The sequence below is a fragment of the Dasypus novemcinctus genome, chromosome 8, assembly GCF_030445035.2.
Source record: "Dasypus novemcinctus isolate mDasNov1 chromosome 8, mDasNov1.1.hap2, whole genome shotgun sequence".
NCBI lineage: Eukaryota > Metazoa > Chordata > Mammalia > Cingulata > Dasypodidae > Dasypus > Dasypus novemcinctus.
This window is the reverse complement of record NC_080680.1, coordinates 100,633,252-100,660,752: the sequence shown is the minus strand read 5'-3', so window position 1 is coordinate 100,660,752 and position 27,501 is coordinate 100,633,252. Positions and strand designations below refer to the sequence as shown.

Genomic DNA, 27,501 nt, shown 5'->3' with positions numbered 1-27,501 from the left:
TGGGTAAGGCAGGTGTGGGGGAGTCCAGGCCCTCTTCTTTCTCTTGTCCTGATCCTTGCCTTCTCTTCAGTTCTCACTCTCACCTCATCCCTAACACATTCATCTCAGGACATTTTTATATTTCATGAACAGTTTTTGTGTGCCAAGATATTATGTCTCCTTCTCTCTGCCCCACAATGAAATGTCTCTATTTCATTGCTTCCCTCCCTCTCCTTGCCTCCTAGTATCCTCATAACTCATAACTTGCCAAACACCCCTGCCCTCCTTTTCGATCCCTTCCATGTGCCAGCCTTGTTCCTCCTATGGTCTCTGTGTTTGTCCTTTCCTGCGCCTGGAATGATCTTTCCCAAGATCTCTGCATGGTTCCCTTGTAATCAAGACCTTCTGAGACACACAAGCGGACTAGCACACCCCACCCCCATAGCTCTCTCCTTTCGACTCTTCTATTTTCTTTCTAAGGTTAAATACTGACTGATATAATTTTACTAATTTGTTTACATGGTGCTTTTCTCCATTTCTCCCATTACAGAGTGGGCTTTAGAGGGCAGGGGCTCTGTCTGCCCACTGTAGATCCCAGAATATAAAATAAGGCCAGGCCTGGAGGTGGCACTAGGTGCACATTTGCTGAACAAAAGAATAAGCCTCTTCCTCATCCCAACTGAAAAGAAAGCTGCCCAATTAAGATTTTGGGATGGTATAATTGTAAAATTAGGTGACCTGCCCAAATCCCCATGTCTATTGTAACATAATCAGGACTCAAACCCAGGAATTCCTAGTTCTAAAACACTCGAGGGTCCTTCTACTTCTTTAGTGGAAAAAAGCAGGAACTGAGACAAACTGCTGTTTATAACCCTTTGGCAGTTGCAGCACAGGGTGACTTCTGCAATGGCTTAGCCTCTCTGCACCTGATCTTAGCCAAAAGGCCAAGAAGCTATCTCTTAGTCTCTCTGAAACTCTGTTCTCTGGCTGCGAAGCTGAAATCTCAATAAACACCTCCCAGGGCTGTTGTGAGGAGTAAATGAGGGAGAGAATGGCATAAGCAGCATTTAAGACAACACCTGGCATAATGAAGTGTTCCATAAATGTTAGGTTTTCCTCATTCATGCCACATCAGGCCATGATCCATTACTAGGATCAAACTTAAGCTGTCTCAAGAAAATCCGCTTTGGATAGCTCCTTCCAGGCTAGTATGAAGAGTCCACGAACACATTTTCTCTTAATGGCACTATTGTGCTATTACCATAATTACTATAGGGCTTTGTTTCCTATCACTGCATCCTTTCATCTTCTCTGAACTTTCCTTCCCTCCCTCCCTCCTCCCCTTCCTTTCTTCCCTTCCTCTTCTCTGCCTTCTGCACATATCACTTAAGCCCCTACTATGTGCCAAGTGCTATGTTGTGGATAACAGCATGAGCAAGGCAGCCAACTCCCTACCCTCTCAGACATCACAGTCTAGTGAAGGAGAGAGATGAGTAAACAAGCTGTTTGGATGCAGTGAGAGCAGTGCTCTGCCAGAATGATGCACAGGGCACTCGAGGAACACAGAGGAAGAACACCTAACCCAGAATAGAATAAGGGAGGGTGGTCAAAGAAGCTCTCCTAGAAGAAGTGGCATTTAAGCTGAGGCCTAAGTAGGTCTTAAGGGGTGTGGGATCCACAGAAAGTAGAAATAGCATATGCCAAGGCATCAGGCAACAGGCTGAGAACCAACCTGGTTATCACCTTTCTTTGTGATTAAGACTTATCTTTTTGTTTGTTTTGAATTTGCTTACAGAAGAGAGGAAAGAATTCTGAAGTCAGGAAGTAGATCAAAACCCTGAAAGGAGGAATGACACAGAGCAGAGAGCTGAGAGCTCACTAAAGAAACTTAGAGCAACAAGGTCAAGGAAGCTTATCCACTGTGGTCTGAGTCTACTTGAGAATCAGAAAAAATGACTGAGCTTCAACCATTGAGGGTGCTAAAGTGACAAGAACTTTCAGGGGGCAGACACTGGCTCCTTGGAGAACTTCAATGACACTGTCAATATAGCTGTCTAAAGCAGGCATCTGGTCGAGGTGACCTTCCTCTGGGAGCCTGAGAAACAATTAATATCTGGAAAAGATGACCCAATCAACAGATGCTGAAGGCGCACCTGAGATCAGGGGATTCTAGCCCAAACTGCATCTCTAACCTTGATCCTGCTCTTTTGCTGACAGATACTGTCTAAGATCTCTTCCTCCTTCCTTTGAAAAGTAATTTTTAGTAAAGGGAATTTATTGAGGGAGATAAGGAGAGGCTTAACTCATTTCCTACCTTATAAGGACATAGAGGAGTTACTTGATGACAAAATGAAAGCACAAAATCCAAGGAAAAGAGATAATGGCTATCAATGATTCAAACATAAGAAGTAGCATCATGCCTAGTACATAGTAGGGATTGAATAAATACTTTTTTTTCAAATATTGAAGAAGTCAGTGATCTACTGAAAAGAAGAAAGAGAAACAAGCCTGGAGAAAATATTATGGAAGACTTTGTGATGGGTGTGGGATGTGAGGTGAGTCTTGAAACATCAGAAGGATCTGAACAGAGGATATACCAAGTGTCAAGGTTGATCCATGTGTGAAAACCTCGGATCAATCAAAGTCTTGTTCAAGGGCAAGTACCATGCCTCTCCATGAGTTGTTTCACTCATGTTTGTTTTTATTTTACTCTAGATCCTAACTACCTAATATGGTGGCATATTTTTGATGCCTTTGTTCTTTTCTGACCAATTTCGTTAGATATTAAATGCATGCTCTCTTACAGTGCCAAGGAGAAGTAGGGGAACATGCAGGTTCTATTTTGGTTAAGCATAAATATTTTTCTATCCTATTCTTGCATCAAAATGTGGCCCCCTGTAGACATCTCTGAGCCCTACAGGAGTCCCAGCTGTTGTCTTGTACCTGTTAAGTTCTGCTTGTCAAACTCCGTCCATTTCTGAAATGCATGAGGTGGGGAGAGGAACAACTAGGACTACCTTCTGCAAAAACTCAGCCTGATCTCCCTCCTTGTGAAAGCCTAGGGATTTCAGACTGGCAGATAAAGGACTTTATGGCTCCAACAGCCATGCTGAACTCCAGTGTGATGAAGGCATGCAGGTCAATTACCCATCTGTTTGTGTTTCTATTGCTGTGAATTACAGTATCCATCGCTGACAGCTTATTGGAGTGGAATGAAAATAAGACGATAATTCACCGGGTGAAACTGTGCAGAAAGGGCGAAAAGGCTATGATCTCATTCAGAAGTTCAGTCCTGCCTCTGTGACGGGTCATTTACACTCTGGGAAATAAAGAAAGGCAGCTACCTGGGGGGGCGGGGGAGAGGGCTCCCTTGATAGGAGAATCAGAGCCTGTCCCCTCCTGGATAGAGTACCCTTTTGTTTTAGCAGGCATCATCACCTATTCTGAAGGTTCTTAAGGGGTGGACTTGGATGCCTTAGTGAAAGATACAGGTGAATGGAATTCAGCACAATATAACTAAAATTTTTTAACTATCAGAGGGTTTGAAGGATGAAACAAGTTGCCTTGGGAGGTAGAGAGCACTTCATCATTGGAAGTATACAAGCAGAGTTGGAGAGCTGACTTGGCAGGAATGTCCTAGAGAACCCGCGATCCAAATGGCATGAGGTAGATTGGACTATTATTTACCCATGCACAGGGCTTCCCCTTGCACTGTCCTCCCTTTGACATAATTACACACCCCATCCTCTGAACCCAGATGGGCCCCCCTGACATATCATGGCCAATGACGTGTGAGTGTAAGTGATGTGCTCTTTCACTTCCCAAATGAAACTGTGAGAACCGGCATGTGGGTTCATCAGTTTCTCTTTTTCCACTGCCACAAGAGCAGCAATCTTCTGAGAGAGCACAGTTGATTTGTGACCATGATGTAGCACAAGTAAAAAATGAACCTTTACTTTTGCAAATCACTGAGATTCAGGGATCGTTTGTGAGTACAACATAAACAGACGGGTGCAGGAGTTGGCAAACTTTGGCCTGTGGACCAAATCTGGCATACAGCTTATTTTTGTAAATAAATTTTATTGTCACACAACCATACCAATTGGTGTACTATTGTTTGTGGCTGCTTTCAGACTATAATGGCAAAGTCGAATAGTTGCAACAGACTGTGTGGCTTTCAAAGCCTAAAATATTTACCATGTGGCCCTTTACAGAAAAAAAAAATCATCAACCGTTGTACTAGATGACCATAAAGATTCTTTGCAACCTTTATCTTCCATGATACTACTCTGGGTTGTTCATTCATTTGTTACGCAAAGATCCATGACGCATCTATTATGTGCAGCCACTATTCTAGACTCTGGGGTAATAGTAATGAACTAGAAACAAAAATCATACTTTTCATGGAACTCACTTTTAAATGAGGAAAAAAGACAATATGAATAAATAAAAACATAAAAGGATTTACATCAACAAAAAGACTTAGGTGTAGGAGAACTTCAAAATGACACTTTCAATTATGAAAAATAGAATATGTTCCAAAATAGGAAATCAACAAGGAGGCTGAGATCTATTTTTAATTCAGTCTCATAAAATTTCAACATAAAAATACTCTTGAAGCTTTAAGAAGAGATTGTTTCAATTTAAACATAAGGTTCTTCACAGAATTCATGATAACAATCAAACTTGGTACTTATAAGACTTTGTGTTACCTGATCCCAGGTTCAGAGATTTTCTCCAAATTCCTCTATTACCCAGCTCCCTTTCCTTGCCAAATCCTGCCATACCAAATACTGATCTCCAAACATGTCATATTCTTTTCTATCTCCATGCTTATGATGTTCTTTTGCCTGGAACTCTCTTTCTCCAAATTCTTTGCAAAACTGACTTGTTCTTACCCTTCAGGACTCAGTTAAAATGTTACTTGCTAAGAGAAGTTTTCCCTGACCACCCTCACTAAGGCAGTGCCCCCCCCCCAAGTCCTCTGCTTCAGATTACTCTATTTCCTTCATAACATGAATCACAATCTGTACTTAATTTGTTCTTTTATTATTATTAATATTCTGTCTCTCCCATTAGAATGGAATCTTCCTGAGGGCTGGAGACCTTCTCTGTCTTGTTCACTGATGAGTCCATACTGCTTAGCACAGTATATTGTAGACCTTGATGCATATTTTCGGAATGAATGAAACCCCATAGCACAGAGGAAGGATTCCTTGAAGCAATGGCTGACACTTATCTAAGGGAATTAAGATACCTGGAGGTTTTCCTAAATTTTTGACTTCAGGTTCATGCAAAACAACAAGTGTTTTTCCCATTATGACAGACATTCTTATTTTCCTCCTGACAATCTAGTCTCACTTTCTTGTACCTTAACCAAACCTGACTTGTTAAGGGTAATCAGATGCCCAGGTAGAAAAGAATCTGTTTCCCAGCCTTCCTGGTATTGGCCATTTAAAACAATTGTGGCCATTGAAATAAAAGGGAAAGTCTGTTGGATATTTCTGGGAAAATGTTGGCTTTTCCTGTAAAGGTACCACCTCTCCCTGTTTGCTAATTGCTTCTCCCTTCCTGGAATGTGGGCATAATGCCTAAAGATGCATTAGCCATTTTGCAAGCAAAGGCCTGAAAGCCCCACACGAAGGAGAGTAGAACTGCTAGATGGGAGGAGGCCAAGTGCCCATTGATTTGTTAAAGCAGCAGGCCAGGTAGGGACAGCTACTTCAGAACTACTCGTAGGTTGAAAATATAAATCCCATATTGTCCAGGCCACTATTTGTTGGATGTTGTCTCAGTTGCAGTTATGCCTTCCTAACTACATATCCAGCACGTCACTCCCTCCACCCCCATTCTCAAGCTCCTTGATGAGAAAGGGGACAGAGCACAGGTTTGAGGGTCAGGTAGGCCTCTCTTTATACCAGCGCCATCTCAGACCAAACCACCTAAACATCTGATCTAGAACACACAATGACCTCATAACACCTTCTCACCTCTATCCCTTCTCCACATGTTGCCAATTGCTTCCATGCTTCTCATGACATTTCTCTGGTTAAAAAAAAACACATTTATGACTTTCCATTTTCCCCAAGATAAAGAAAACGAAAAGAAAAGAAAAGAAAAGAAAAGAAAAGAAAAGAAAAGAAAAGAAAAGAAAAGAAAAGAAAAGAAAAGAAAAGAAAAGAAAAGAAAAGAAAAGAAAAGAAAAGGCACTTGATGTGGTCTAAGGCCTCGTACAAGCTGAGGGCTGGCCACCACCACCTCATCAGCCTCCAACTCGCACACACCAGTCACACTCCCACTGCTTGAGAGACATCACACTTGCCTCTGCCTCTTCATGGGAGGCCCCCTCTGCCTAGTAAACCCCTGCTCATCTTCCAGGTTTCAGACTATTGTAGTTTCCTAGCTGCTAAAACAAATACCATGCAATGGAATTTATTGATTCATGGTTTCTGAGGCTTCAGAGCTTGCTCCCTCTGGTATAAATCTCATCAAAATCACTTACGGGTGTGGTCCCTCCTGGGGCAAAATTCCTTTCTCTGATGGACCTGTGAAACCTAGAAGACATGTTATCTGCTTCCATTATACATTGGTAGAACAGGCATGGGATAAATATTGACATTTCAGAAGGGAGAACTGGAAGGAAAACAGGGATCTCAGGTCTCACACACAAGTCTGAAAGCCACCTGGCAAACTCCATTAGATTTCAAAGTCTGAGAGTCATCTATGGATCCATATTTTTACTCCAGGCCCAACCTCTTCCAAGCACTAGCACAGACAGGCTTTTCTTGAACATTCCAGTGAAGGTCCCGTCGTCCTCCCCAAGCACTGGGATGGTTGCACACTCCGTGAACAATAGGGCAGATGGTCTGCCCTCTCCAAGGACAGGGGCAGATCTGCCCTTTTGGCACATGTGAGTGGACCCACTCTCTTGGCCCAAAGAGATCTTTTGGGTCCAGACCTTCACTTCCATGGGTCTGCCCTTCAAGTCATTCTTCCTGCAGTTTGTCCCTTCTCTGTCCGTTTCAGTCCAGGTAGAAAGTGGTTCTACGCATACAAATTTTCAAAAACTCAGTCATCTTTGTATGCAGTTCAAGTGCATCCAAACCATCAGAAAATAGAACATTCCACAGGTCCTTTCTGTATAATTGCACTTTCTATCCTAAGAGCCACTGAAATATCTGGCTGGATCCATGTCCAGCTACAGCTTTAGCAAAGGGTTGTTGACTTAAACCCTCATATCAAACCTAGTTCTCTGGGAGTTCACTTCCCAAAAGCTCAGCGTGGTCCCTGACAGAGCCACCGCTGGCCTAGTCTCAGAGCACTGTGTCTTGATAGGCTGAGGATTTTTCAAAATCATCAATTGCTGGTTCCTTTGTGCTTAAGAGTATCCCAGCTTATCCTCTTCTTCTCACATTTTACTATAATATACATGGAGAAACCAGGCTGTACCTTCCTGGTGCAGGAGATCTCCTCTGCTGAATATCCAAGTTCATCACTAACAAGTTCAACTTTCATTCCAGCATCAGAACACAACTTTACTGAGTTCTCTACTACTTTATAACAAGGATTGCCTTTCGCCCAGTTTCTAATTACACATTCATCATTTCCTTCTAAGGACTCATTGGAGTCCTTTAATATCCACATTCATTCCATAGTCTCCTTGAAGAAATCTAGGCTTTTTCTATCAAGCACTTCATAGTTCTTCCAGCTTCTACTCATTACCCAATTCCAAAGCCTTTTCTACATTTTTAAATGTTTATAATAGCAGCACTCCTCTTTCTGGTACCAAAAACTGTTTTAAATTTTCAGCTGCTAAAAAAAAAATACTATACAATGGGTTGGTTTAATAGCAGGAATTCCTTGTCTCATGGTTTCAGAGGCCAGAGGGCTTGGTTCCTCCCAGGGTCAGTATCTTCTGGCTGGCTGGAAATCTTTGGGGCTCTTTGGCTTTTTTTGTCTTGTGGTGACACACATAGTGACATCTTTTCCTTAATCTTCTGGGTTCCACTGCCTTCCAATGTCTGACTGTAAATTATGATTCTTGAGGACAATAACAGTCTAATATTTTTTTGCATTCTTTCCAAGATATCGAGCACAATCCAAGATCATAGCAGCTGTGCAAAAACAGAATGCCTCAAGTCAGCATCTGCTAGTAAAGTACACTCACTCAACACTGAACTCGAGCCTAGAGATATAGAAGACACAGTTTATGACCGCAAGGGGCTCCAACTAGGTAGGAGACCAAGATTCACAAATGCATAACTGCAATAAGATATCTATGTAAACATACACAAGTTTCAGTGGGAGCAAAGAAGAGTCTTCTAATTTTGTAAGAGTAGAGAAGTTCAGAAAAGTTATTATGGATGATTGAACCCAAACAATGTGTATAGTCCAGCATTTGCCAAGGTGTATATCATGGAATCATAGATCTGCAAATGTCCTCAGTTTCAAATACATTCAGGAAATTGTGTATGAGATCCACCTTTTGACTCACATTGCACATGTGCCCAGCCAAGGTAATGAGAAGTTTTGCAGTAAATAAATGTTTATATTGTTTAATCCAGTGTTTTGGTATTGAGTTTTTGCTAAGCTATTCTGTGGTAACAAATAACCTCAAAACTCCAATGGCTTACAACCACAAAGGTTTATTTCTTGCTTATATTACATGTCACTGTCGTTTGGCTCTAGCCCAGATGTCATCTTCATTTTGGATTTAGGCTGAAGAAGCAGTCATATCAGAAATCTGACATTCTCACAATAGAATGAAAAGAGTCAAGGCCAAGTCAGGCAATGTCTCCTAAAATATCTACTCAGATGTGGAATGTAACATGTCCTCTCACATGCCATTGGTCAAAGCAAATCACATGGCCGAAACCAATGTCAACTGGAGAGGAAGTATACACCTTCTGCAGGGCAGTACAGCATATCACATGGCAATGACTAGGACATATAATCTTCTTAGAGGCAGGGAGAAATAATGCAACCTACTGCAAAGCACATAAACTTATCCAAGCACCAAAACTTTTTTTCATTTAAGACCTGTTAATACACTTCAGAACCCTCACATGTTGTTAGTGGGAATGCTAAATATTGCAGTCACTGTGGAAAACAGTTGGCAGTTCCTCAAATTGTAAAACAGACAATGACCATGAGACCCAGAAATTCTACTCCCAAGTATGTACCCAAAAGGATTGAAAGCAGACGTTCAACCAAAAACTTGTATGTAAATATTACTAGCAGCACTATTCACAATAGACAAAAGGATGAAACAACCCAAGTGTTCATCAACCAAAGATTGGATAAAAAATGTGCTGTATCTATACAATGGAATATTATTCAGCCATAAAAAAGACCAAAGAACTGATGCATACTACACAGATGTACCTTAAAAACATCATGCTCAATGAAATAAGGCAAACACAAAAGACCATATAATGTATGATTTGATTCAGATGAAATGTTCAGAAGAGGCAAATCCATAGAGACAGATAGCAGATTAGTAGTTGCCAGGGACTACTAGATGGGGGAAAAGGGGAATGATGGCTTAATGGGCATAAGGTTTCCTTTTAGGGTGAAAATGTTCTGGAACTAGCTAGTGGTGATAGATGCACAATGCTGTGAATATACATAATACCACCAAATTGCACAGCTTAAAAATGATTAGAACAGTATATATTATGATACATGTATTTTACCACAATAAAAAGCATAAAACACACAAAAATATAATATAATCTTCATAACTAGTGTACACTGAAATATACAGCAGAAAATGACAGTCTAGTGAGTATCAGAGGATCTAAAGTAAATGAATGTGCTCTCTATTATTCAGCAGATATTCATTAGTATCTGTGATATAGCTCACACTGCTTTGTACCATGATGCAAAAAAAAAAGGAAACTTGTGTCCAACCCCAAGAAGTCAGGGAACATTACATTTTGACAGTTTCAATCAATTTATATCAGTAAACATTTATTAAGCTTCAATGAGCTAATCAATATGCTAAGGAAAAGGAAATAATTCACAAATTAAAAATGATATAATCGCTACTCTCAGGGATTGTATTATAATTTAGTAGCCAATATATACAATTGTGTGCATAAGACAAGGAAGAATATATATGCAATATAATAAAGGCACACTGAAAGTGCTGTGATTTCAGTGTAAAAGGATTGCTTAATTTTTACTAGGGTGAATGGGGGGGAGTAAAGATTGAATCAATAATCTTAAAAAATAAATAGGTACCATGCCTATGTGTAGTCAATTAATTAGTTATTATGGTTGACTTATTTAGGTTTTGACTGTCTTGTTGTCTGATTTCGGCCCAATCAATAAGATCAACAAGGAATCTAATGAGACATGGTTGTTAAAACAGACCAAATCACCATATTGACTATTTAGCAATCAGAATTCCATCCTGCATACTCGAACAGAATTTTATTTCAAAGGTCCAGTCTCAGATAATCTCAAGCCAGAAGCACCAATTTGCACTCATCAGTTCATATTTGCTAAGAGATTCCACTTTTTTCTGCACAAGTCTGAGTCATGATCCTTGATTCCATCTATTCCATCTTGATTCCAGGTTTCAGGTTTCCCCTGGTCAGAGGTAGCACTGTTTTTTTGTTTTTTTTTTGAGGGCCCAGGGATTGAACCTAATGCCTTCCTGTGTAGGAAGCTGGTCTCAACTGCTTAAGCCATATTTGCTCCCAGAGGTAGCACTTTTTTTGTTGGTTTTTGTTTGTTTGTTTCCTTTTTCCCTTCTTAAAAAAAAAATGTTTTTAATTTTTTTTTTAACAGATGCATAGATGACACAAAATATTACATTAAAAAATATAGGAGAATCCCATATGCCCCACTCCCCACACCCCCCACCCACCCCTCCCACATCAACTTCTTTCATTAGTGTGGTACATTAATTGAATTTGATGAATACATTTTGGAGCACTGTTACATAGCATGGATTATAGTTTACATTGTAGTTAACACTCTCTTCCAGTTCATTCAGTGGATTATGGCAGGATATATAATGTCCTGCATCTGTCCTTGCAATATCATTCAGGACAACTCTAAGTCCCGAAAATGCCCCCATATCACACCTTCTTTTTCCTCTTCCTGCCTCCAGCAACTTCAGTGGCCACTGACTTCACATCAATTACATAATTTCTTCCATTGCTAGAGTCACAATAATTCCATAGTAGAATACCAGTAAATCCACTTCAATCCATGTTTTATTCCCCAATCCTGAGGACCCTGGAATGGTGATGCCCACTCCTCTCAATTGAGAGGGGGCTTCAGTCCCACATGGCTGATGGATGGGACTCCTCTGCTCACAGCTGTAGACTCTCTCGGTTCCTTGGTGTGGTGGTTGTCCATCCTTACCTCCCTGTCATCTGACAGAGGTTGCATGTTTAATAGTCAAGACTTCTGGAGTATTGCAAGCTTAGGTAAATGTTCAAAGAGTGTTCTTTTACAGTTCGATAGCCCTTTGAGAATCTGGAAATAACTATAATTCTTCTTCCCTGAAAATCAGGGATGCATCATACATATCCATGTTGGCAAATAATTTTAGGGAAATCATAGGCACTCTAAAGTAAACAGCAGAACCTATAAGGTTTTATAATACAGGCACATAAAAAAGGCTATGTGAATACTTCCAATATTAAAAACCATGATTATCATGTATGTGCCTTAGTTTAAGAAGCAGTATGGTGTTTTATTAAGAGCACTGGCATTGGGTGGACCTGAGTTCAAATTCCTGTTAGCCACTTAAAAAATAGTTGTTAGCCTCTGTAAGCCTCAATTTCCAAATTAGGAAAATGTTTTTTTTGTTTTGTTTTTTTGAGGTTTACATGAGAGATTGATATAAAGGAATTAGCTCTATATCTGGCACATGAGAAAGATCCAATAAATCATAGCTATTATTATTCTTATTCCCATTCTCTTGATGCTTAGGTCAGGTGCTTTCTATATATTTTCTAATCAAGTGCAGACCAATGTCTCAGAGGTAGAAGTGTTCTTATCCCCGTTTTGCTGATTAAAAGAACTTAGGAAGCTCAGACACTTAATGTAAGTAGTCCAAGGCCTTAATACTATCAAGTCTGCTCTCCTGATCTCCCCCACTCTATTTGATTTCTGAGTCTTTGATTGATATCTTCTATCCACTTCTTCTGGAGAAACATCCTGTTTTTCTTCTGACAAGGCAGAAGGGTGCTTCTTTGGCTCATAAAGGAAAACAAATATTCGGATGCAGTCAGCTGGGTGGAAATCAGCAATCCCATTTGCCATGAAGGCATTGCTCTTTTATTGAACAGGTCTCATAAACAGAGCCCTAGGAAGGCAGAACCATGAATTCCTTTCAGTGCTTCCCAGGTTTCTGCGATTAGGACAAGCGAGGGCCTTAGGAATGAGACATTACTTGTGAGCCTGGGCTAATTCTTAATGAAGACTCACCTCAAAGCTATGGATCAGAGCAGGCACTGGCAAAAATCCCATCAGCATCCTACCCTAGGATCACAAGCCATGTCGAAGATGGCATGTGAGCAAGGGAGCAGATTTATGAAAAGCAGACCTATTTGTGCCCTTTCTTCTCTCCTCTACTAGAACAGTTGGCCATGGACAGATTCCTCTGCTACAGTGTGCTGTGCTGACACGGAGTCCCAGGAGAGGAGTAAAATAGCCTTGGAGCCAAGGTGACCAGGAATCAAAAGCTGGTCCTGAAACAAAAGCTCAATCTCTTGAGCCCCAGCTTCTTCATCTGTAAAATGGGCAGCATGGTGGATTGGTTGTATTAGTCAGCCAAAGGAGTGTTGAGGCAAAGTACCAGAAATCTGTTGGCTTTTATAAAGGTATTTATTTGGGGTAGTAGCTTACAGTCACAAGGCCCTAAAGAGTCTAACTCAAAGTACTATAAGAGGTACTTTCTCACCCAAAGTCACTGGCCATGTATTGGAACAAGATGGTGGGTGATGTCTGCAAGGGTTCCGCCTTCCTTCTTCCTCTTAAGGCTTGGTGGTCCCAGCTTCTTCTGATCTCAGCTGTAGGCTGGTATAAGGTTCATCTCTCCCTGGGGCTCATTTCTTCCCAGGCCCAGATGCTCTGGTCACTCCACAAGGTCAGCTGTAGACTGTCAGTCTCGCTCTCTTCCTGGGACCTCTGCCATGTCCATGGAGCCATCTCTATTCCTCTTTGTTTTTCTTCTGTCTATTTACTTCCTGGGGCTCCAGCATCAAAACTACAACTGTTTCCTCTGCTGTGTGGTTTTCTCTGTTGCTACTAACATGGCCCAATCAAAGCCCTAATCATAACTTAATCAAGTAAAAATGAAACCTCTGGATTTAACACAATCTAATTTGCTCAGAGGAATAGACTAGTTTTCAAACACAATCCAATATCTATTTTTGGAATTCATAAACAATATCAAACTGCTACAAGGGTATAAATGACTGAATGTGTGGAAAGTACCTGACATAATACCTAAGTAGGAGTAAGAACTCAAAAAAAAATGCTACTTTTTTTTTAAAGATTTATTCATTTATTAATTCTCTCCCCTCCCCCCTGCCCCGGTTGTCTGTTCTCTGTGTCTATTTGCTGCATCTTCTTTGTCCGCTCTGTTGTAAGCTGCACGGGAATTTGTGTTTCTTTTTGTTGCATTGCGTCATCTTGTTGTGTCAGCTCTCCGTGTGTGCGGCACCATTCCTGGGCAGGCTGCACTTTCTTAGGTGGTGGGCGGCTCTCCTTAAGGGGCGCACTCTTTGCGCATGGGGCTCCTACACTTGAGGGACACCCCTGCGTGGCACAGCACTCCTTGCGTGCATCAGCACTGTGTAAAATGCTACTTTTAAAGACCCAGTGATATTCTCTGTTCCTCTCTTTTGACTACTTCTTCAGGATGATTTCTAAATTGGCTAGCCTCCATTTGTGATGCTTAGCTACTAAGAAAGGAAGTCTAGTCCCCTCTTTTCCCTTTCTGCCCACCTCCTCTTATGCATTCTTGCCCTCTATTACCTTTCTTATTCAACAGGCATAGTGAGACATTTAAAATTTAAGTCAAGTTGTTCCTCTGCTCAAACGTTCTCATGGATTCTCATTTCATGAAGAGTAAACTCTAAAGGTTTTCCCAATGGTCTACAAATTTCTACATGACTGGATCCCTCACTATCGCTCTGATTGCACATAAAACATATCTCTTGGATTATTTTTTTATTCTCTACTCCCATACCCACATATTAAATATGAATTTCAAAAGGACAGACTTAGCTTATTCTATTCATGACTGTATATCCTGCTCTTTAAATGATATCTGACTTAGAGCTGATGCTCAGTAATAATACTGACTGAATGAATGAATGAGTGAATTTCTGGTTTATCCCTACATTTTAGCAAAATATTCTGTTGTCTGCATCCCTTTTCATGTCAGTGAGATACTGAGGCAGAGCACTGCTCTCTCTATATCTCACCAGGTGGATACTAGATTAAATCACATGACAACATCAGTAAAATATTCAATGGGCTTCTTGGAGAGAGAACTGTGAAAATACGAAGTTATCATTATGCCATTAGTGTTATTACTACAAATTCGGCTGTTGCTGCTTTGACTACTGATCTCCTCTGATCATTTCCATGAGCCTTTCTTTCTCACTGCTAGCCTCCTTCAATCCTCTTCTTTCTCTTTTATACTTCCACCTGCCTTTTTCCTTTTCTGATGAACATTTTATGAAACATCACAAGGCGAGGGTCATTAGTGTGTCATTCATACCATCCTCAATCTACGAAAATAAGCCTCTGGAAAATCCTCTCTCCCAGCCTCATTCAGTGGTAGTAGAGAGCAGTGCCATTTCAGAGAACAAGCACTGAAGTCAGTTTGAAATTCCAGCTCAATCACTTATTGAGTAACCTCTCTAAACCCTGGCTTCCTCATCTGCCAAATAGAGACGATATGTCTGCCTTCCTGATAGGAATCATGTGAGAATTAAAAATGTAGTAAGTATGAGCATCTTAGCATGGTGCCTGGCACATAGGGAAGCATCACTAAACAGTAGTTATTGTTGTTGCTGGCTCCTCTACCCCCTCCATCTGCCTGTCCCCTAGCTCAGATGGATTAACCCCTACTCTTCCCTGCATTTTCTCTTTTATTCATGGTTTCTCTTCACAAAACAGAGAACATTAATAAATAAACTACAATAGTAGGTACAGAAAAGTATGCTTGCCAATCATGTGTCCATCTTGACGGATTTTCACAAAGAAAACACAACCATGTACTGCTGACCAGATCAAGAAACCAACATCCCAGAAACCTTTCTTGTGCTACCTTCTATCACTGCCCCTTTCCTCCCCAAAGGTTAACAGTCTTTGGATTTCTGAAACAAGGTATTTGCTTTTACTGTTTTTGAAGTGTATAGGGATAGAACTATATAGCAGGGACTTATTTATCTGGGTTTATTCACTCAATGATATGTTCATGAAATTTTTCAATATCACCACATGGAACACTAGTTATTCTTCCTATAAGAAAACAATCATGTAAATGCAGAATAATTTTTTTTTATCCATTCTCTTGTTAATGGACATTCATGGTTGTTTCCAGTTTGAGGCTATTTTGAATAAAGCTGCTATGAACATTCATTACTTTTTATGAACATTGATCACATTTCTATTGGGTATATCCTTGGGAGCTGTAATTTCTGGATCATAGGGTAAAGACATATTTAATGTTTAGTAGATACTATCAAAACATTTTCCAACGTGGTTACACTAATTGATACTCCCACAAACAGTGCATTTGAGTTCCCACTGCTTCACATCTGTCCTTCTTGGTATCAGCGATCTTTTCTTTGAGCCTCATTGATTGCTCTGCAATGGTATTGCATTGAGATTTTAATTTACATTTTGCTTCTCAGAATTAGAGAAGTTGAGCACCTTTTCAAATGTTAATTTGTCATCTGGATATTCTTGTTTGTGAAGTGTTTGTTTATATCTTTTGCCCAGTATCTTTTCTTAATGAAGTGTTTGTCTTTTTACCGATATCAGGAGTTCTTTATATATTTTGTACAAGAGTTCTTTTAAGATATATGTATTGCAAATATCTTCTTCCACTCACTCACTTGCATTTTCATTCTATTCATGGTAACTTTTAATGAACAGGAATTAGGCTTTTTAATTTAATCCAATTCATCAGTTATTTTCTTTGTACTTAGTACTTTTTGTAGCCTATTAAAAAAATATCTGTATACTCAAAACTCATAAGATACCCTCTAGTGTTAAATTTAAGCCTCTTTTTTTTTGTTATACTTTCTATTCAGTGAATATTATTCTTCCTCTGATGTCATTTTTTCCCTATGACTTTCCTACCTAGCCAGGCAGAGTGATTTACTCCTTTTTCAGCATCCCCATAGTATTACATGTAACTTTTATATTATATATTAAATTGACTCATATGCATTTGCCTAACCATCCTCTCTATCACATTCTCACACCCTGTTCACCCAATTATCTAAATTCCTTATGGTTTTTCATGAAATCATGTTCAATGTGCCTTGTAAGTAACTCCAGAATTGGTCTAATTCTTCCCAGTCCAACTGCTGCCATCATGGTTTAAAGTATGACATCTCATCCTGAGTACTTCAATAGTCACCTAAATGGTCACCAGCCTCTAATCTACTGCCTTCTATTGAATTAACCACCCAGCAGCCAGAGTGATGTTTGAGCACATACAATCTCTTCATGCTACTTCTGAAGCAGGCCAATAAGATAGGGAATCAATAGACAGATCCGGAACCTGGCAAGATGTCCACGTGGACATCAATTACCCCAAGATGGCTGCCGGAAGACTCTCACAAGAAATCCAATAGTTAACAAGATTTCCTTGGGAAACCAGGAGAAGCCCTGGATATTCTCCAGGGGCCTTATTATCGGGCCTTCCTGGGAATTGATGGGTGGAGTAATCAATCAAAACAGCAAACAGCTGGGGCTTCTCCCCTGACATTATCAAAGGGGTGAAATAATTTATGGTTTAAAAATCAAGCACAAAGGCTGAACTGTCTCTCTCTTATCTTTTGTCTTCTGCACCCTGCTCTCACTGAGTTCCCCCACATGGATCAACACACAAGTAAAACCTGGGCATTTATCATCTATCATGGGAAAGTGTAGTGTGTAAATCGACCCACTTTATCCCTTTTCAGCCCCTTCCTCTCTACCTGGGATCCATGATCTGTTATTTTCTCCCATTTTCCTCCCTACCTTAATACTGGCCTAACTAAACCAATGTGCTCTTGAAATTCATTTCTGCCAGCATAGTCAAGAACCAGACAAAATCCATTTACACTTCATTTCTTAAAACCTTCCCATGATGTTTATTGATCTCAAGTTCAAGTCCAACTCAGTAGCCTATTGTGCATGTCTTCCAGGATTTGTACACTGGTAGTATCTTGTCTTACTCACCACTCAAGTCTCCATACTGCTCTAATCTCATCAGACTTTTTGATTTCCCAAATACACAAGTGCAGACGTTCACACAAACCGTTTTGTTTGCCTGTGTATGCATGCTTCACCCTCCTGTCCATCCTTCAGATCTCATCATATACATCTTTTCCACAGGAAAGCTTCCTGACTCCTTAGTAGGTTAAATCCCCTTGCTATTTGGTACCATAGTATTTTTTCATTAAAAACTACTACCCTTGTATGTTAGTTTTAAGCCATCTTCTTTGATAAACTATGTTTCCTTGGGACAGGAACCATGTGATCCTTATGCCTAGCTTAATGCCAAGATAGGTTTTTATATTTTTATTATTTTTTTTAAATTTATTTATCTCCCCTTCCCCTCCCACCCCAGTTGTCTGTTCTCTGTGTCCATTTGCTGCATGTTCTTGTTTTTGTCCACTGCTGTTGTTGTCAGTGGCATGGGAATCTGTGTCTATTTTTTTTGTTGCGTTATTTTGCTGCATCAGCTCTCCTTGTGTGCGGCACCATTCCTGGGCAGGCTACACTTTCTTTTGCGCTGGGCAGCTCTCCTTATGGGGTGCACTCCTTGCGCATGGGGCTCCCCTACACAGGGGACACCCCTGCGTGGCACAGCACTCCTTGCGCTCATCAGCACTGAGCGTGGGCCAGCTCCACACGGGTCAAGGAGCCCAGGGTTTGAACCAGGGACCTCCCATGTGGTAGACAGACACCCTAACTGCTGGGCCAAGTCCGCTTCCCAAGACAGGTTTTTAAAATGCATATGAATTGAATTGAACTGAACTAAATTGAACTGATCTGTGTACATATGCCCAGGGTCTGGGATTTAGGTTTGACATATACTCAGTTTCAATGAATTTTGATGGTTTATTGTCTTCATAAAACCCTAGAATAAGTATTGGGAGGAATCTAAAGAACTCTACTTCAAATCACCCAACCCAAGTGAATGATGGCTAAATAATTTCTGTAACATTCCTATAAAATTTCTTATAACTGCTGACATGGAGTAACTTAAACCCTTCAGCACACCATTTCAAATTTGGACATAAATTCACATTTGAAAGATCTATTTTATGTTGAATTAAAAGCTAGGATCCCTGTAGTTTCCCCACTAGATTGGATTTGGCCTATTTTATCCATATAAATGAAGTCCACTATCTTTTCTGAAAGGTGGCTCTTCAGGAGTCTACATACAAGTCCTTTTTGCTACAGGTTAACCATCTTCTGCTATTAATCATAAAACATCCTCCTACAGACACACTGCAGGTTCTCTGTCAATGTCCCTCTTGAAATATGAGGCTCAGACTTGGATCCAATCTTCTTGGTGTCTTCTGACCAGTCTAGGGTAGGACAGCTCTTGTAACCTCCTGGTTTGTGGGTAGCATATTTCTAATAATGTAACCAATGACTGATCTTGGTTTTGATAGACTGAGGCTGATATAATAGTTGCCCTTTGAGAAAATGAATTCAAAGTTAGATTTATTTAGAATGAGAAAAGATGGAGACTTGGAAAATAAGAGAGCCCTGGACCTTAAGTTTCATTAACTTCATGGTAAATTCACCTCAAAATGCCTTTAAGAACTCAATGACTCCCTTGGTAGTAATATACTTTAACTCCTTCTAAATTTACTCCAATTATAATTCACAATTCTCTCTACCCTAACACATAGAGCATAGAATAGCTGGGTGTTCAAACACACAGACTGGAGCCAAACTGCCCAGGTTCAAACCCTGGCTTTTACAAGGTTGCTTTAAGTATTACATGAACTTATAAGTTGAAAATCCTGATATACCCAAGACAGATCTGTCAGCTGTTCCTTTTTTTCCCATGTACTCCCAAACCCATCTGTCTACTGTTTTCTCTCCTAAAGAAGGTGGGGTTATTATTCATGTATTTGAGATTTTGTTTTATTGTGTTTTGTTTTAACACTGTACCACTTTCTTGGTTTGACTTTTCCTGAGGTCCTTACATTCACTGCTCTCAAGTGACACTACCCAGCTCTTCCCATACCATCCTCTATAACAGGAGCATGGATCAAAGAGTTGCCAAGTAATTAGGATATAAAAGTCATATTAGGCTCTGCTTAGCTCTGCCTGCCAATCTCAGCCCAACTTTCCTCCCACTGGCATTCAGAATCACCTTTATCATATGCCTTTATAGAAGGTCACATTTTTAGTTTGCTCAAAGTTAATGCATGTCACTTTTCCTGACTCTAAAGTTAATAGATGATCACTGTAGAAAAGTTAAAAAAGAACCTGAAAGCCTAAAATAGATCATCTATAACATAATCAGCCAGAGGTACTCTTTCAATACCCTTGCAATATTATTTTTTACTTATTTCTTTACATTGTTAAGAAAACACCATGCATTCATTTGGAAATCTTCCATTTTTAACTTACATCAAACCACTTTCACATACTACTGGAATTTTTTTAATAAACAACATTTCAGTATCTATCTAGTATTATGCAGTATGGATGCACCATAATTTGCCTCATCTCATGCTTTGGAAAATTGAGATTTTTACATTGTTTTTGCTTTTACAAATTATACTTTTATGAACAGCTTCATCTGTCCCTAAAGCCTTATCATTTTTCCCTGTAACCTCCTCTCTTTTTATTGATGACATAATAATAAGGGTGAAATTACTGTTATAATGAGTATATTTTCTTTATTGTCGCGAGCACATCTGGAGCACCTAATATGGATCTAACATATAACAGACATCAAGTAAATATTTGCTGAATAAATACCAACAAATTAATCCCTATAATGGTTGCATTCTGACTAGAAGTATATAGGAATGCCTGTCTGAATAACCCATCCAGCACTGAGTTTTGTCACTTGTCAGCTCTGCTAAAAGCATGCACATAAGTATTTGAGTATATGTATAAGTAAATGTTTATGTATATTTAAGACCACAGATTATTAGCAAGTAAGGGGAAAGGGAGATTACATTGCACCAAAAATTCTATAAAATGCCCTATATTTCTTAGAATTCAAATGATACCTGCCAAAACACATTGAAAATAAAAAATAATAAGGTAGAAAAGTCAGATGATATGAAACTTTAATATATATTATGTCTGGGGCAACTATAAATAGCACTGTTGAGACATTTTCATAAAAATAATCAGGTAAAGTAAAGCCTACACTTTCATTGGATAAAATACTTAATACTTTCTGTTGGAAAAAATAATTAATAACCACGGATTTAATATACAATATATGTCAATTTAAAAAAATCATATCTTGCGCTGTTAGGAAACAATTATTACAAACTATGAAAGGGCATCATCAAAATACTACTATTAACTACAGCCAATATCTTACAGTTGGTGTAGTTTTCCCCCAACCTATCTGGTTATTAACACCCTATATCAGTATTATATACTTGTTATACTTCATGAGAGAGTGTTCTTGTATTGTTCTGTTAACCACAGCCTATCTTCCACCACAGGATTCACTGTGTTATACAGTCCCATGTGTTGTACAATCCATTCAAAGGGTCCACTCAGTGGCTCTCAATTTTGTCACAGAGTTGTGCTGTCATCACCTCAGTCAATTTTAGAATGTTCTTCATACATGCTCACGTATAAATGATAAACTTCAATTGAAAAAAGGGTTTTAAATAAGGATCATATCCTAACTGGCTTAATTTCCACATCCATAGTTTTCTCTGGTTTCTCTGTTTTTCATCTTCATCACTCTCACTCCACATCAGCCTTCTTGCTCCTCTCCTCTCTCTCTCCCCTGTCCAACCATGCTCCTTCCCCCCTCCCCACTGTCTGCCCCAGCCTGCCCCCAGCTTGCCCCACCAAGACCCCATCTGCTTCCTACCTTGAAGGTGCAATTTGCTCTCCGTGCTTTGCAGAAGGACGGAACTCACAGAGTCCAGATTGTCATAGCTGTTACAGCCCAGAGGCCCAGTGCGCGTCTCTGTGACCTGAAGTGGACATCAAGTGAGAAAGGTGTGAGACAGCTGTCCTCGTCTGGGACAGATTCTGTGGAGTCAGCTGCCAGAAGAGCAAAGCTCACTGAGTGAGTCTTCTGTCCTGAGCCAACAGCTGCTTTCTGAACACCTTGATTGTGCCAGAGACTGGACTTGGCCTTTACCAACACAGGGATGCCTAACCAGGACAGCAGAGTGGTCAAGACTACAGACTGGAAGTAAATTGCCCCAGATCGAACTCTAGTCTCACTTCATGAGGTCATTTTAAGTATCACATGAAATAAAAAGCACTATAGCCCATATCAAAAGCATGAGTTTTGAAATTGGGAAAACTGGGATTTAATCCTGGCTCATTAATTTGCTATGGGACCTAAGGAACTTCTCTAAGCTTCTGCAAACTAAGGTTAGCCAATTCCTTATAGGGAGGCTGTGAAAATCTGGCATGATAGTTTTAAGTGCCTGGTATATATTTCAATAACAAACATCTTAGCACAAAGTCTTTATAAATTGTAATAAGTCCATAAGCATTATTATTAGGCAATAACAATAAAATTATTCCCATTTTCCAAAAGGATTTTCAGCAACCAGCTCAGTGAGTGCTACCACAGGACAAAATACTCAATCTCATGGTGGCATATTTCTAAAACCTTAACTTGAGAAGGTGGACAACAGAAGAATAGCTATTAAAAATCTGAGTCGTATAATATGAAATAAGTTCTCTTCATCCCTGTTAGCCGTCACTTCCCATTATTTAACACAATTATTTATGGGGCTGTTTAGAGGTGTGCACCCTATTATAAAGCCACGACCTCCATTGCTACAGGCAATGATGGCATGGGAAACAGCCAAACTTACTTTCAAATGCCAGCGCTGCCATTTTCTAGTCCTGAAACCTGGAAAGAGTGACTTTCCCTCTCTAAACCACAACTTCCCCATCTATAAAATGTTAGTAAAGCTCTTACCTGTCTCAGGGGGTAATGAAATCATATTTTTGAAGGGTTTCACATTTAGGAAACAATCATAAATGGTAGATAATTTTTTAATCATGCATTCTCCTTTGTACAGAATAATAGTATGCATATTATTGGGCAAGAATAAAAAATGACCAATTCATTTAGAAATAGAAAATCATGGAAAAAACATCTCCACCTCGGTCAGCTGCTGGCCTGAGACAAAGCTGGCAGTAAGACAGTCTGTCCAGCTGAGCCTGGAGGTAGTGGAAAGAAATGGCAAGCAAATCCCAAGTCTCAGATTGCGTGTGGAAGGCAGTGCTACGGTTCTCTCTTCAGAATGGTTTCTTGAGTGGCCTCTGTTCAATTTCTCTAAGAAATTCCTCCTAAGGAGGCAGGCTGCACTTCCAGGATGCACAAAAGAGGATTATCTTCTGTCAGGGCTTCAATATCTCAATTCCACATCCCATCCAGTGGGGGGGAAAGAACCATTTTGTGATAATGAAAACCAGGCCTTTTCAGTACACTGACTCTGATGGCTTCATAAAGATCCTTCTCTCTGCGCCGAGTTCCCTAACAACATAATCCCCTCAATATAGGTGATTCTTCTCGGATAAGCTGGCCCTTTGTTTGTCTATCTGATTTATTTCTCTTTTACTCCCTCCTTCTTCAGAGCTCTCTCCCTCCTACAATTTTCACTTCCCTTGGTCAATTTCTGCTTGACTTTCCTTCCATCTCCACCCCGCCCCCCTTCTTTTCCCTAGAGATATCTTTGAAAGTCTAAATATAAGGAGGCTAGGTTTGAATTTTATTCACAAGAAATTAGAGTGATGACTACGAAGTAAAATGCAGGCCTAATCTGGTTTAAGAAAATTTGAGATGCAAAAATCTGCATTGAAACCCTCAGAAGAACTAATCCTTTATATTAAAAATGTCTTCCCGCATTCTCTTTGTAGAAGTTATCTCTGAATTGATTGTATTTACAATGGAATCTGTTTCTTAATTTTTTTAAAGCTGCTCTAGCCAATAGGGTCATTAGACACATGAGGCTATTTAAATTTGAATTTGAATTGGTTAAAATTAAATGAAATTACACATTTAGTTGATAAGTAGCCAAATTTCAAGTGTTCAGTCATTGCACAGGACTAGTGACAACTGCCTTGGCCAGAACAGATAAAAAGCATTTCCATCATTGCAGAAGGCTCAAGGGCAAGTGCTGATCTAGATCAGCCTGGGTCAGCAAACTACAGACCCCCTGTTTTTGTAAATAAAGATTTTCTGGAAAACATCAATGCCATTTGTTTACATGCTGGGTGTAATTTCTTTGGTGCCATAACGGTGGAACTGAGTTGTAGCCACAGAGACCATGGAGTCCACAAAGATTAACATATTTATTATCTGGGCTTTTACAGACACAATTTGGTCTAGAAGGTTGAGTTGTAGTCTCTGTTAAGGTATCCCTTGGCTGTGTTAACCCTGATAAAGAGGCTTTAACCCTCAGTCTTAGATTATCCATCTATGAAATGAAGGTGGGGGAGAATGAACAATGTAGGTGTTTAAAAAATTACTGTCCTAAGATTCAGAGGCCAAGTTTATGTTGGAAATCTGATCTTGCTATCTCTGTGAACTTTAAAGGCATTTGATCATTTGTAGCCTCAGTTTCCTCACCTAGAAGTGGGTCCTGATAATCTTCCAAACAGGAGAATTTTAAAAGTGAATAAGAAAGGCCAGGACCACAGCCAGGGCAGTCCCAGGAAATCAGTGCATCTGGTCACCCCAATGATATTAGCACCTTAATAGGTACCTGGTAACATCAGTTAGAGTGGGTCTCAGGGTGCACAGGTATGAAGCCAGCAGTTTTGTCTCTGCCTTGCACTGCTGTCGTCTTGAAGACATGCTACCCAAACCACCCTCAAATGGTACCTTGATTGCTCCAGTTGATATCTGGATCTCATGGAGCCTCCTCATGGTGCCGTCGCGGTCAACAAAGTATGATGAGGCAAGCTGGTGCAGAGCTTCAACACTTTGAGTGGCATTCCCTGACTTCCTGTCGAGGCGACTTTTGTCCATGTACATGGTCAAGGCCTCCTCCCCTGTGTGGGAAAGGAACAAGGTTCAGGCAGCTTGTCAAGTGTTCTTGTTTGTTTCTTTTTTCTATTGGGGGAGAGGCTTCAAGGGTGGATGTTGGAAACAGTCTTGAAACTCCACCTAATTCCCTCCCACCTCTGAAAATCAAGGGCACAATTAAGGAGAAACCATCCAGAGATGGCTGTAAGCATTACTGTAGTCATTGAGTCCAATCTCTACTAATCCACTTCATATTCTCACAAGCATCATCTTCCAGCACAACTTACCTCCTTATTTTGAGGCTCAGTCTTTTCTGTAAAATGTGTATTTGGCATAGGTGATTTTGCTACTTCCTTACTCCTTCTCCTCTCTCTCCTCTTCCTCATCCAATTCCTACTCTACTTACTTTTCTCCTCTTCACTCCTTCCTTCCCCCTTTCCTCTGTCTCTTTCACCTCGCTTTACGCCTTTCTAGATAGGTAGATAGATGATAGATAGGTTATGAGGCACAGATACCTAAGACACAGAGAGTTTAGAAATTGAATAGACGGGCAAAAAAACTATGCCCCTATATAGAGGAGAAAAACTAAACTGTCAGCTCTATGAAGGGAAACTGAATATATTAGCCACCATCTTATTATTTGCATGTAGTACAGTGTCAGGCATACAGAATACAGTAGGTAAACAGTTTATCAATATTTTCACTAATTCAATAAACAATATACATACTGTGCACCAGGTTCTGTGCTTCTGAGTGTGCTAGAGGATATCTTCTGGGAGGGAGAAAGGAGAAGAAAGGGGTGATCAGAAAGTCAGATATTGGGAGAGAAGGAGGTTAAGCAAATAAATGATAGATAGATAGATAAATAGATAGATAGATAGATAGATAGAGTGAGAGAGACAGAGAGAGACAGAGAGAGAAAGAAAGAGATAGCTATATACTTAGATATTTAGGTGGATGAATCAATGGATCAGTACATGGATAGACAGCTAGAAATCCAGCAAGATATATTGACTTGGATGTATGGATAGATGGATGTATAGATCAGTAAACAGATGGATGAGATAGATAAATAGATAGATACATAGATAGATAGATAGATAGGAGTGAACTTCCCGGTTACTAGCTCCTGGAGGGAATCGGCTGGGAGGCGTCGGAGACTCTTTGGGACCGGGCTGTTTCGGGATTTTTCCTGGTCCCAAGGTATTTGGACATCGATTTGGAGGGAAGGTAACAGAGAGGATCCGTCTGTGAAATATACACGGAGATCCCAGCTACGTGTGGAGGATTTCCTCCTTGGGTAGGCAGAGCCGAGGTAGCTAGCACCGCGCTGAGCCCCGGCGGGCGGCAGCCAGGGTAGCCTAGCTGGGCCGCGGTGGGCAGCGGGCGGGGGATCCGAGCCACACCGCGGTGGGCAGCGGGCGGGAGAGCCGAGCCGCGCTGCGCCGGGCGGCGGGCGGGAGAGCCGAACCCAGCCGAGCCGCGGCGGGCGGCGAGCGGGAGAGCCGAGCCGCGCTGTGCCGCGGCGGGCAGCGGGCGAGGGAGCCGAGCCCAGCCGAGCCTAGCTGCGCCGCGGCGGGCGGCGGGCGGGAGAGCCAAGCTGCGCTGTGCCGCGACGGGCGACGGGCGAGGGAGCCGAGCCCAGCCGAGCCTAGCCGCGCCGCGGCGGGCGGCGGGCGGGAAAGCCGAGCCCAGCTGAGCCCAGCCGAGCCGCGACGGGCGGGGGACCCGAGCCCAGCCGAGCCTAGCCAAGCCCAGCCAAGCCGCAGAGGGCGGGGGACCGGAGTCCAGCCGAGCCCAGCCGAGCCTAGCCGAGCCTGGCGGCGGGGTTTCTGTTCTTTGTTTTTTGTTTTTTTTTTAATTTTTTTTATTTTTTATTTTATTTTATTTTTATTGTTGTTGTTTTTTTTAATCCTCTCTTTCCTGTCCCCAATATTCTTCTTATACTATTTTATCTTAACAATACAATAGGTCCTACAGGAAATACCTCACATTTGCTGGGTTTCCTCACCCTCCACTGCCTCATTTCTCTGTGAATAGATTTAGCCTATCTACACTATCCCCTTTCCCCTACAACTTGATATCCTCCACCATCTGCTATCTCTCCTATATTCCATCTCCCTTTCTTTGATCCACAAAGTGTCTAACTCTTAATTTCTAATACCTTTGTTTAGTTTTCCATCTGTATTCGTCCCTAAAACTATTACCTTTCATTTCTCTTTCCCTCTCTCACGAAAACAATAGCCTCTTAGTACGTACCACATTCCTCCCATATTCAGTCGTCTACCTCATTATAGGTACTTTCCTACTACTATAACTCTACACAATTTACATGATCTAACCTCCATCCTCCCAGAACTCATATTGTTGCTTTGTTAACATATATCACCAATACTACTTCACACTTTTTCCTCCCTTACACAATTGCCTTTCCCCAGCACTAATACTTTCCTTTAAAGTGAGCTTAACTAGCAATAAGAAATTGGAATAAGAAGAACAAAGTGACAAAGAGAAGATATAACACTTACGCAAAAACAACAGCTAATTAATCTCCAAGACTAGACAAAGAAGCTAAGGAACTGATTAAACCCGTCAAGAAAAAATGTTGACAAGACAGCAACAAAAATCTACAAACCAAACCAGTAATCAGGAAAACATGGCTGAATCCAATCAGGAAGGGGGGCAGGACTTCGCACAAGCAATGAAAGATCTCAGAACATTTATCACCGACAAATCTGATGAAGTAATGAAAGAGGTTAACAGCATGAAGACAACACTTGGAGGGGAAATTGTAGACATGCGCAAAAAAATAACAGATATGATGGAAATGAACACCACAATTCAAGAAATCAAAAATACACTAGCAGCAAATATCAGCAGACTAGAAGAGGCAGAGCAGAGAATTAGTGATGTGGAAGACAGTGCATTGGAAATCAAACAGAGAGTAGAAGTGGTCAATAAAAAGGTAGAAAAAATCCAGATAGGATTTAGGGACATGAATGATAAAGCAAAACACTCAAACATACGTATTATAGGCATTCCAGAAGGAGAAGAGAAGGGAAAGAGGTCAGAAGAACTATTGCAGGAAATAATGAATG

General features: G+C 40.6%; 1 protein-coding gene across 1 annotated transcript in view; it reads right to left on the bottom strand.

Moving 5' to 3' along the window:
• BRINP1 (BMP/retinoic acid inducible neural specific 1) overlaps positions 1 to 27,501 on the bottom strand; it is a 211,044-nt gene that overhangs the window by 35,556 nt on the left and 147,987 nt on the right. Inside the window, exons 4-5 of the mRNA XM_004453367.4 lie at positions 24,260 to 24,429; positions 21,275 to 21,380 (exon numbers count right to left, since the gene is read on the bottom strand). Of these exons, the coding sequence (XP_004453424.2) occupies positions 21,275 to 21,380; positions 24,260 to 24,429 (276 nt within the window). The remainder of the gene's footprint in view (positions 1 to 21,274; positions 21,381 to 24,259; positions 24,430 to 27,501) is intronic.